The 12,110-nt window shown below is 36.0% G+C and overlaps 1 protein-coding gene across 7 annotated transcripts in view; it reads right to left on the bottom strand.

Moving 5' to 3' along the window:
- The window catches only part of PHF20L1 (PHD finger protein 20 like 1), a 71,385-nt gene extending 59,641 nt beyond the window's left edge, over positions 1-11,744 (bottom strand). For 5 of the 7 annotated variants that reach the window (XM_063079477.1, XM_063079484.1, XM_063079479.1 and 2 more), the window contains exons 1-2: positions 11,490-11,744; positions 9,203-9,322 (exon numbers count right to left, since the gene is read on the bottom strand). In XM_063079477.1, coding sequence (XP_062935547.1) covers positions 9,203-9,285 — 83 coding nt within the window. In that variant the 5' untranslated portion in view covers positions 9,286-9,322; positions 11,490-11,744. Of the gene's footprint in view, positions 1-3,849; positions 3,905-9,202; positions 9,323-11,489 lie in introns of those variants that run through there. The other 2 variants (XM_063079478.1, XM_063079480.1) reach the window with 2 other exon arrangements.
- Positions 11,745-12,110: the final 366 nt, after the last annotated feature.

Genomic DNA, 12,110 nt, shown 5'->3' with positions numbered 1-12,110 from the left:
CTATTACAATCATATTTGTCTATACATGCATTAAAGAATTTACATAGATTCTTCTTCCATTTGACTATACCTTCTCAAATTAACTAATGCTCATGTTATTGTTATGACTATAGCTAACGTTTATTAAGTGCCTATCATCGGGCAGAAACCATGCTAAATTCTTAATATGCATTGTCTTGCTTAATATTCAAAGAACCCTTTGAGTGATGCACTTATTACTATTCCCAGTTTTTAAAAAGAGGTCACAGAGGCTCTGAAAGGTTCAAGTTTAAAAAGGTAATAAGTGGTGGATCCCCGAACTCAGGTTTTTCTGTCTATAAAGACTATGTGTTCAATCATTATAGATTCTGCATCCTGCAACTGATGCTTTTCAACTCTTGTCACACTTATTGCAGTGTTTCAAATATAAGGGGCTCTTACCAATAGGTACTGAAAACAGATAAATTAAATAATTTGATTTTTTTATTGTTTTTATTTTATTTTGCAAATTTAGTCTGCTTTTTATACAAACAACATACCTAAAGTGGTTTTTGTTAGCTTAAAGCGTATGAAGAACATCTTTTATCATATTTTACAAAATAAATACCCACCTATGCATAAAAGGACTAAGCAAAGAAAAAAGGCTCTTCTATTTTATTATTAAAATTTCCCAAAACGAAAGGGGCACTAGATCTCAACTATGCCTATGTATGAAACATCACATTATTAAAATGAAACACTCTGAAAAGAGAAAGTGGCTTAACTTTTATCATGTTTGAAAATTGACATAATATAAATTTTAAAATTAAGATAAGAAATCTAGGATATAATTTGTTATAGAACTAAGAAAATTCCTGAGTGACTTTAAAAGTAAAATTAAATCTGGTAATCTAGATTGACAAATATCCTATGCTTTGTTTTCAGTCCAAGTCACAATTCATTTGCAATAATATTCTGCTATGGTAACCATCTATTTCAAGATATCCCCGAAACTTTTGTGTTCATTCTTTTTAAATCCACCAAAATTCAATAAACTTTGCCGGGCACCTTTTATGAGTTAGTTACTATGTTAGGCCTTATATATATCATTTCATATAAGCAGCCTATACTTCAGTACCCTACCTAATCACGATGTACTAGATATGTATTCATTTTTAATTGAAGACAGGTTTGGGTTTTTTTTTTTTTTTTTTGGGCAATTAGAAGACAGACTGATAAGACACTCTGAATATTAAATAAATATCTATATTCTCCCTTACATTTTACTATAATAATTTTCCCAAAGATGAGTTAATTATAATTTCTGAAATAACATAATACTTGCATATCAATTTCTAATTTAATAAAAAGAATATTCACATGTACTGACTAATGATCCATGGTAAGTAATGGCAGGCAGTGGTCAATAGTTTTTCAAAATATAAAGTTATAGTAAAAATAAATACGAAAAAACTAGGGCTTCTATGACAAATAGCAAAACTAAGCTACCTTTTCAAAATCCCATTAATTTCTTTTTAAAAATACTACTAATATTTAAAACTTAAAATTAAAACTAGTATTTTCTCCCTTCAATTAAAAAAATCATTTAAAAACAAAATTAAAAACACTTAAGCATCTGCAGATACCAGTTGTCTATTCTATAAAACTATAATTGCAAAACATTCTCTTTTAGTAGAGTTTACCACAACAAATAAACTATTTCCCAGCTAGTGATTTTAATCAACTTCCCCACCAAAAAATAAACCAATGTCTCATGTGATATAACAAGTGTGAAATCTTACAACACATAACAATAACATTCAGCAGGAATGATGTAATGAATAGAGAGTTGGATGTGTGTGATATGTGATAGCTGGACTTCAACCAAATGTCAGATAAGCCAATAAAACTGTCTTTTCTCTTGGTCCAACCTTTGTCACTATATGAACACACACATAGGCACACAAAGCACAGCGCAATGAGCCTGAGATCCCTGGACTTCACACCATTATAGATTTATGAAGGAGGCTAGGAAATCATCAGCTTGGAAGTCTGATTCTAAGGTCAGCTTAGGAGGAAGGCTCTCTAGGATAGATAGATAGGCCTAAAATTAACCTGCCTTCCTCAAGCTCTCTAATTCCAAGGAGCAAGAATGACATAGGCTTGCTGGATTTTCAGGGCCCTTCTAATTGCCAGAGACACACATATCACTAGAATAGGTCAGGAATTAAGATGGCCTGTGAACACTGAGTCCATTTGATAACTAAGGCTCAAAGCTTCAGGGAATCTATATGTGAGGCAATGGGGTTGTAGTGGAGAGATCACTATACTTGGAGGAAAAAGGCTCCACACCCAATATGACTATTCCCTAGATGCTTCAAACCTCTGTGTCTTTAACTGAAAATTATATTCACCTTTCTCAACTCATTTTCTCTTCTTTTAGTGACCGGACAGTTTTGAACAAACTACATATGATTTCTTCTTGTCAATCTTACTTCTGCCTCAGGTCTGCATTATTTACTAATCTAAAAATGAGATTAAAAAACAAAACAAAAAAAAGCTGTCACCCCTGAATAAGTGAAAATATGAGGGTACTCAAAAAGTCTGTGGACAAATAAAATTAAAAGATAATATGAATCTTTCCATGAGATTTAAAAAAAATTTTTTTTAACATTTACTTGTATATACTTTTGGGGTACAGTGTATAGTTTCAAAACATGCATAAACTGCACAATGACTCACTTAGGGTAGATAGCGTAGGTCTGAAGTACCCTCATACATAAAAGAAATGGAGTTTGGAATTGAAAAGGACACCTCTCCAAAGTACATAGTTCAGGGCAGAATAGCACTTAGAACCCATATTTTCTGACTTCCAGTTAAATATACTTTTTTTAATATTCTTTTTCTCTAGCTTTTCAAGAAAACTAGGATAAGCACAAAAAGCATTACAGATTAGAAAACGTTCTATAAAAAAAATGAATCAACATAATGAAAGGAAGAACATTAGAGCAAGAACAAGCAGGTGTATTTTAAAATAAATAAGTCTACTCTGCTCCTATTTCTAACCTTGCTTTACTTTTCACTTTTTTTGGAGGGTGGGGGGAAGAGAAGCTTTTTTATCTTTAGCATTGTTGAAAGGAATTTATGGGGCTTTCTTTTGCGTAAATTTTAAAAATTTAAAGAACTAAAATGTTTGGGCACTGGTGCAAACCTGCTTGATGATTAAACTGGATGTTTCACTTAGACCTCAAGATTGAAAATTTGTGACTGTCTGAATGTAAAGAATCTCATAATTTAAAAAAAAAAATTACAGATTTCAATTTGAATTCTCTGCAAGAAGTGTAATTAACCTGAAGTCCATGAATAAGTTATGAACTTATGAACATAATATATAATTAAATTGTTTTGGTATATACATGTAATTGTACATTTTTTCTGAGTCTATAGCCGAAATGAGATTTTCAAAGGTAATTAATGACTCAAAATAATAATCATTACTTTTCAGGTATATACAAATTTAGGAAAATCCAATGTACAAAAAGCTAAAATTTGTATTCATATTAGCAGAAGAATCTCTATCTTTAAAGTATTCACCAAATGTTCCTACGAATTTCAAACTCATCTAATATAATTTAAATATGATTTCATTTTTTCAATTTGATCTACATACTACTTGTCAGGAGCACCCTCCTACCTTAAATATAGATCACACAACTTATTTCTACTAATGTTTTCCTTTGAATAGCTAAATTCAATCAGAAAAAAACAACTCTTTATTCAGAAAATATGTACTTTTGATTAAATTAGAAGGTATTTGTACTTGCTACCATCAAATTTCCTCAATTCTCCTGGCCTATTATAATTTTGTTCATGAACATCTTAAAAACTCACATTTGCAAATGTTCCATACAGTTCAAAAAACTCCAAATGTGTGGAAACAGCATTTGCCAATTCAAATTTATACTGTTCTATCAAACTCTGATACTTGGAGACATCTCCACCTTTTTTAATCTTTCATTTTTCTTTTCTTTAGATCTAGAAGAGAATTAAATAGAAATATTCCAAAAGAAGTCAGAAGAGCAGCATTCATCTGAAGATTTTAAAATGACTCTATATTTCAAAATTTCTTTTAAGATTAACACGAGTGTATTATTTGATCTGTTGTGTTTTTATAACTAAACCACTTACTACAGAATAACTATTTTAATTCCAAACAAAAGACAGAAGTTAAATAAGTAGTCAAAGCCAGTTTGATTTTATCAATTTTTTACTGAACAATATTCGGAATAATTAGATACTTTAATATTTGCAAGGGTGCTCTGTAAACTGTAAAACTCTGTGGAAATATGAGGATTTTATTATCACCTCAAGAAGACTATCTATAGCTTGCTGCAATGACATGCTTTTCATTCTACAATTCCAGGCCACACTCGTGTCAACACTAAAGTTACATTTAAAAATTTATACACTTAATCTTCAGATCCCCAAAGATTTATTTTTCAACTCTCCCTCTTCCCTTGCATTTACCTCAATGCTTTATAATTATGTATTAATTTGCATAATTTAAACCAAGATTAAATATATAATTTTATTTGATCCTTAAAATCAACCTGCAAATAAAAGCCAGTAACACTGCTTCCACTTTCCTGTTAAGCAAACCAAGTTAAAGGATTTCCCATATTTACAGGATTAATAACGGCCTGAATTAAAACCCTCCTACTTACTGTCTCCAATATGACCTCAACTATAAACTTTTTCTATCCCCAAATATATTCCTGTATCAACACAACACACCTGTATCCATTTTCATTCTTAGGATGTTACTGCCTTCAAGAAATAATAAACCTCATTGTCAAGGTTTGTATGTACAGAGGTTGTGGTGGAAAATATGATGGAGATAAAACAGAAAATGGTTGAGTGTGTTAGTTGTTAAACATTAGCATGTTTAAGTCTTTATGCAGATTGTTGAGGAAGAAATTAAAGAAAATGTTTTAAGTGAAACTACAAATTTTTCAAAACTTAAAGCAGCCCAGCCCATCCTATTCAGTAGGAGTTAGGTTCAGTTGGTATAGAGAAGATCCAAGTATCAAAAAACAAATACCAGAACAAAGATGACTAAACTCTCAATGGCATCTAAGTGCCTGCATTCATTAGTACTGGTAAATAATCAAACCATCAGTGAGTTTTCTTATGTGGCTATCAAGTTACCTTGAAAACAAAAAGTAATAAATCACTACTTAAAAATATAATGTATTAACGAATAAGATATCTTTATAAACTTGAACGAATATGATTTGTTCAAGCAGTAACAATATACTTTTTCTAAGAAAAAGAGATTGAGTCTTCCTCTTCAATTAAATCTACCCCAAACCTAAAAGCAGGAGCTCAACTGCACCTTATTTCTGTTCACTAAATTTAGAGTTTATCCTTTTATTTCTAGGGCACATACTAAAAATTATTTTCCTTTTTCATATATGAAAACTCTTTTACACATAAGACAAACAAATTGGCATTTTGGGTGCTCCACTATCACCACTTTCCTTCTGCACTTATCTTTAAAAGGTAATTGTATCAACATGTGATGTTAGTTCCTTAATAATAGATATACTGCTTACTGTAAATGTTCTGAGACAGTAAGCAAGCAAGATTTGTATTCCTGCTCCTTGCTGTCCAATGCCTGTAATAGTTCAAACTACATTAAAATATGACATCAACTTTTCAAACTGAATTTAATAAGACTATGCATTCAATAAGAACACACAAAAAAAGAATATGAAGAAAAAAAAGAGAAGGAAGAAGGAATTATTTTAGTATATTTTCAATGATAAATTATTTTGTTCCTCACGAGAATGTCGAAGTTTCTCAACAATTAAATAATCCTACATTTTAATCTGATACTAAAGCAAAAATTTGTAGAATTTATATGAAATAAAGAATGGTTTCTTACAAATGGAACAATATGAAGAATAAAATTTATTATCCCATTTAGAAATAAAATCTGTTAAGAGCATTTAGTCCCATAGAACTTTACACCCTACATAAAATCCAATGCATCTTAACAATTAGTTGACCATGGCAAACCACTTAATACTAAATTTAAGGGTCCGTCACCCAAGCCTAACTAGTTCTTCAGACTAATAAAATTAAACAAAGTCACAATGAGCAAATTATTTATTTGAATTACCTAGAATATGTATATACAACACTCTTAATTCTTTTTTAATTAGGAGTCACCTGAAGCAGAATGTTATAATCTTTATATAAATGAGCTCATAGAAAACAAACTGATGACAAGTTTCAGTGATGAGCATATGTAATTATTCTGGCTAATGTTTACTTATATTAAAGAGACCATTATTCCAGGGTCATTAAAATCAAGTCTAAACTTAATTTAGGAGTACACGTGTACAAGGAGTTATATTTATGTGATAACACCCTATCTAATAAGCACTTACAAATTTTTTGGTGAGATGCTACAACTTTCATTTGCTCTCTGAAATTCCAAATACAGGTACTTCAAAAGCACACAATACCTAAAAGTACATTTGGTCACGGTTTTAAAAGCAGTTCTTTTTGTAATCTTTTTCTTTTAATTATGGGATCATAAATTTAACAGCTGTTGAATTAGAAAATATTTCACCATCAAAATTAAATTGCTCTCTAATACCAAAGTTTATGTTAATATCCCTGCAAACTACTGACAGAATTAATGAATTATGTGTTTCTCCAAAATTGGAAGCTAGTTCAATTACAACTTTACCAGCTGGGAAGGCTAAGATAACATTAACACAAATTAACGAGTTATTCAAAGCCAGTAACTTAAAAAAAATTAAGTTAAATTAAAAAATAAATAAGTAAATAAGATTAACATCAAAGAAGTAAAAGGTAGGGCCGACCCCATGGCTCACTCGGGAGAGTGCGGCGCTGGGAGTGCAGTGGCGCTCCCGCTGCGGGTTCGGATCCTATATAGGGATGGCCAGTGCGCTCACTGGCTGAGCGCGGTATGGCGACACTAAGCCGAGGGTTGCGATCCCCTTACCGGTCACCAAAAAAAAAAAAAGAAGTAAAAGGTATTATTTCTCATACTCTTGTGTCACACAGAGATTCGACAGTGTGTCTTCAGAGTAAAAAACTCCTCTTGGAACACCTATACTCCCATGTTTATTGTAGCTCTATTTACAACAGCCAAGAGTTGGAACCATCCTAAATGCCCATCATTGGATGAGCAGATATGGAAAATATGGTATATTTTTACAATGGAATATTACTCTGCCAAAACAAGAGAATGAAATTCTGCCATTCACAGCAACATGAATGAACTTAGAGAAAATTACGTTAAGTGAAATAAGCCAGGCAAAGAAAGAAAAGTACATGTCCTCACTTATATGTGGAAGCTAATTAAAAAAACAGATGAATGAATGAATGAGCAATGAAAGTGAGACAGAAGGAAAAGGGATGTATCAATCACAATAATACAGTGGGCTTTTGGGGAGAAGGGAACAGAACTGGGGTTGCAGGGGTTGGGGAGATAAGGGAGGAGAAGTTCGTGAGGGAACGCAAGGATCAATTATATTGTATAATGACAAATGTGCTGATTATCCAGATTTGAACACTGTATGTTACACACTGCTACTGATGTTTGATGTTGTACCCCATAGACACATACAATTAAAAAAAAAAGCCTCTTGGTCAAATCAGAGCCACGATAGCCACTTACTGTCTAAACTGGCGTCTTTTGTTCAATGGTCTAATGCAATGGTTTTCAATTGGTAGCATTTTTGTCCCCCCACACCCCCACTCAGTGGACATTTGTCAATGTCAGGAGACTTTGTCATTTTTTACTAGGAGGAATGCTACTGCCTGGTTATCAGATGCTTCCCAAGCCCCTCCTAAGAACTACTGTGTACACTCTCCATTTGATGAGAGTAACAATTAACCCCCTACAAAGATCTACCTACTGAGATGCAGCTAGGAGCAAGGGGCCAAATAACTGTGCCTCTCCACCTTAAACTGCAGATTCAAACTGTCCCAAAGCAGAGGCCAAAACAGAGACCATTAAGCTGGGGGTCCTGGAAGTGTGCCAAGCTCTAATGCCAGATGCTAAGAGACAGAAACTCCAGGCTAATCTAAAGTTAAATATCATGACTAAACAAGATTTCTCTGCCTGCCATTGTCAACTCAGGAAGTTGACTTAATGCAAATCAATCAAAAGAAAATCTATAAAACAACCACTACAGTTTTAAGAAGTTGTAGTGAAAGAAAATGTCAAAAAGTCTGGTAGATGAAGTCCTGGAGTTGCTAAACCACTACACCCCTCATCAAACTATATGGGCTTCAGGAGGAACAAAGACAGTACCACTCCCAGAAGGGGAGCTTCTAATGCCCCTTTCAGGTTAGAAACCTGAGAACTGCAACAATAAGACATCTGCCAAGACAGCAGAAGTAGGGGTCAGCTAACCTAATAAAGAATGCATTCCCTAGGAGAAAGGAGAACCCTCCTTATTCCTACTATGGCCTGGTGACCACTGTATGTTGCTTCCTTTCTCTCCTTTCCAGATGGTGATTTTATACCAGTTAATAAACTTTTCCTACATCATTGTATACAAGGTATGTCGAGGGTATTTCACTTAACCATTTAACGGATAGCCAGAATAGGGGAAGAAACAGAAGATCTAAGAGGACGGCCCATGTAGTAGTGGAGGCAGTAACAGCCTGACCTTAGTTTACTGCCCTCTGGGGAAGGAGGTTAAGTGTGATTTTGGTTTTAAGTGAGAGAGTCAATAGTGGAGATATTTCTGAACATGTACACTATGAACAAATTACTAATTAACCATTAGTATAATCTGTAGTTTCAAGACTATCTCTGACACAGGCCAAAAAGCAGACCTACATCAAAGTTTATCCAAAACTTGAGAAGCTGGTTATCTTGATTAATCCCTTCTCCACCTCCACCAATATAACTCATGTTAAGCATGCAAGGCTATTGATATTCTCTATATACCTCATATTCTAGACAATTATTTTCAGTTCTTAGCATCTAAAAATGATTATACTAAATAACTGACTAAAAATAGTTTTTAAATGCTAAACTTGAAAAGTAGAATTAAAAAAATAATGTATATGTGTATTAAAAATGTGAATACACTCGTGTTTCTGCTGCCGTCAGTAGAATAGATGGCAATTAATCAACATAAGTAAGATTACAGATATTGTGCTTTAGGTCAAAGTTCTATGTTTTCCATACCATTTTTGTAAGTAGTCCAGTGCCTCCAAACGAGCACCAATCTCAAAAGTGATGCCAGGACGATTCGGGGGCTTTTTACTCATCTTGAGATCCTATTCTTCAGTATTCTCCTTTCACTACCTCAAGAGAAAAAATTTAAAAAGTTAGATTTTGATGCACAAAACGCATAGGGAATATAGTGTAAGGGAATGGGCAAAATTAAAATTAAACAGAATTTTTAAAACAATACATGAGAAGTAAAATACTTGCCAAATTTTTAAGAAATGATTACCAACATCTCTAGGTAAAGAACTGTGCACCTTGCAGACAATTTTGATGAGGAATTAAGAAAAAGGATATAGAAAAGATAACTACTTAAAAAGAATGAATAGATGGACCATTAAAACTTGCTAATGGCTAAAATACTTTCAATTTTAACTTTAAAAGGCCCAAGAAAATTCTCCACAACAACAGGTGAAAATGCTTTTCCATCTTTGAAAAATTAAGTCATCTGACTTCTGGAATATGAATACTGAAATTCTTGAGAGAACAAATTAATCAGGTTTTTCATTTAGTTTCAGCAAATATTTACTGAGTGTCTCATAATACAAAACACTAGATAAGACACTAAAGCACACAAAAATGGAGGAAACAGTAGACACACTTCTCCACCAGTGAAGATTCTAATAATTCCTCTTGTGATTAGGATTTTTCATTACCTATGATCTCCCACCATTGTAGCAAATGACTCAATAATTTTAATTTAACATACAGTATAGAGTTGCAAGGAAATTCCTTATACTTCATGTTCAATAAGCAATAATACTGATTTTCTTAACTCTGAGAATTTATTTCTTCTATATTTCAGTATAGCCAGTGCCCAAAGTCATAATAAAAGTGGTTGGAATGTTAAAAAGAACAAAAATTCCAAAGGAGTATCTATTCTCTCTAGATCATTCACAGGTGAACTATTTACAATCCTTTTGGGTATAGTGGCCACCCAGCACACTTGAGATGACCTCTTTTTCACTAATGGGCATTTGAGGAATATGAATACTTTTTGAATTAGCCTAATCAAAATATAGTAAGTCATCAGGAATGCAGACTTATTGTTAGTGGGGTAAAGGAGAGATACCTAAAACATTTTTTGATATTTAAGATTAGTAATGACCATGCTCGCTCCAGTTTAAAAAAACACACACAACTATGTCATTTTTTATAATGGTTTGGTCACAATTTAAAATACACAAAACATAACAGCAAATATACAATTCCAGCTGCCCCTTCCTCTCTCTTCGAAAGAATCTGATAGGTAAGGGGAAAAAATAGCATCAATACTCTCCATGAAAATACGTGAAATCAATCTCAAATACTCGTGGTTGGGGGAAGGGGTTATCCTCCTGGCATGGCATCAGCAAAGGTTAACGCGTTGAAAAGTTAACAGGAAGCTTGGCCAGGGTGTATTTGGTGTAAAAGGAACAAAGATATGAATATTTTTAACAGAGATCTTTTCAGTGTGTAACATACATGGCAATTACTTAAATGTTTGTGCAGAAATCTAATCAGCCTGTTCTGCTGTACTTCACAGGAAGAATTCAGTAAGTGGCAGTTCACCAGTTGAACTAATATCTTTTAGGATCAAACTTAGAGCTCATAGTAAGTGATAAAGAAGTATAATCCCCCCAGTGACACTTAGGTATGAGGACCGGAAAAGCCAAGAGTTCCTTTTTCTTGGGGTGAGGGAGAAGGATAAAAAGGGGTTTGAATAAAAAGACTTTTACAAAGTAAGAGTCTATGGGCTGCGGGGGGGGGGGGAGGAGGGGGGGAAGCAGAGAGAAGGGGACCGAGAGCACGGACAGGTATAATAAAAGGAAGGAACGCCGAAAAAAGAATGGCAAGAAATATACGGATGGTGGAAGTTGTGGGAGATGACAAGTGGGGAGAGAAAATTAGCAAGAAAACATAGACACAGAGAAAGTGAAGCAATGGTCAGAGAATGACCGCGAGGCCAGAAAAGGTGGAGGAGTGAGACGGTACACGGAGGGAGGTGGCAAGAGACAGGCAGGAAGGGCTCAGACAGGGCTGGCGGGGAGCCTGAGAAGACTCCAGGTTTGACAGCCGACCGGCCCTCGGCAGGGGGGGAAGGAAGGGAGGGGGAGCGGGAGCGGCGGCGCCCAGACAATAGCTGCAGCGAGTTATGGGGAGGGAGGCGGGACGGGAGCGGGCCGGAGAGAGACAGCAGCGCGGGGGCGTCCCAGGCGGCCAGGCGCGGACCAGGCGGCCTCCAGGCCCCGCCACCGCCTCTTACCGACTCGGCCTCCTCTCCGCACAGCAGCCGGGCAGTCCGGGGCCGAGCCGGGGCACGAGCAGGGCGGCCAGCCCGGGCCTCCGCCTCCGCCTCTGCCCGGGCAGCGGCCAGAGAGAGAGCAGGAGCGGAGAGAACCGGGGCGCAGTGCCCGGTCGGCCCGAGGTTGCGCGGGAGTGAGCTGGGTCTGAACCCTCAAGCCCGCTCGGGGTCCACTGCCATCGCCTCCACCACCGCCGCCACCGGCCAACCCTGACGCGACGCCGGGCCGGGCGACGTCAGCTGCCCGCGACACGCCGGAAGCGGGCCTGGGCTCGTCACGTGACTCGCGAGGGTTGGGCCCAGGCCGCGTAGCCGATTGGAGGGCCGCCCTGGGAGGCGGGGCTTTGCGGCAATTGGCCTACGGCTACGGGAGGGGCCCTGGTTAGCAAAGGAAGGAACGCGAGCTCTGGTCGCCCATTGGCGGTTGTGAAGTGTTTGACCTTTGAGAGAAGAAGACAAAGTCTATTGATTATTATTGTGGATTTGATGGAACCAGGTTCCCAAAACTCCTCTCCTCAGGACCCCAAGCAAACTTTCATAAATGCACTATACGCTTTCTTAGGTATCCACCTCATTCCACAT

This window comes from Cynocephalus volans, chromosome 15, assembly GCF_027409185.1.
Source record: "Cynocephalus volans isolate mCynVol1 chromosome 15, mCynVol1.pri, whole genome shotgun sequence".
Taxonomy (NCBI): domain Eukaryota; kingdom Metazoa; phylum Chordata; class Mammalia; order Dermoptera; family Cynocephalidae; genus Cynocephalus; species Cynocephalus volans.
The sequence above is the reverse complement of the archived record's forward strand: the minus strand, read 5'-3'. Positions and strand labels throughout refer to the sequence as shown.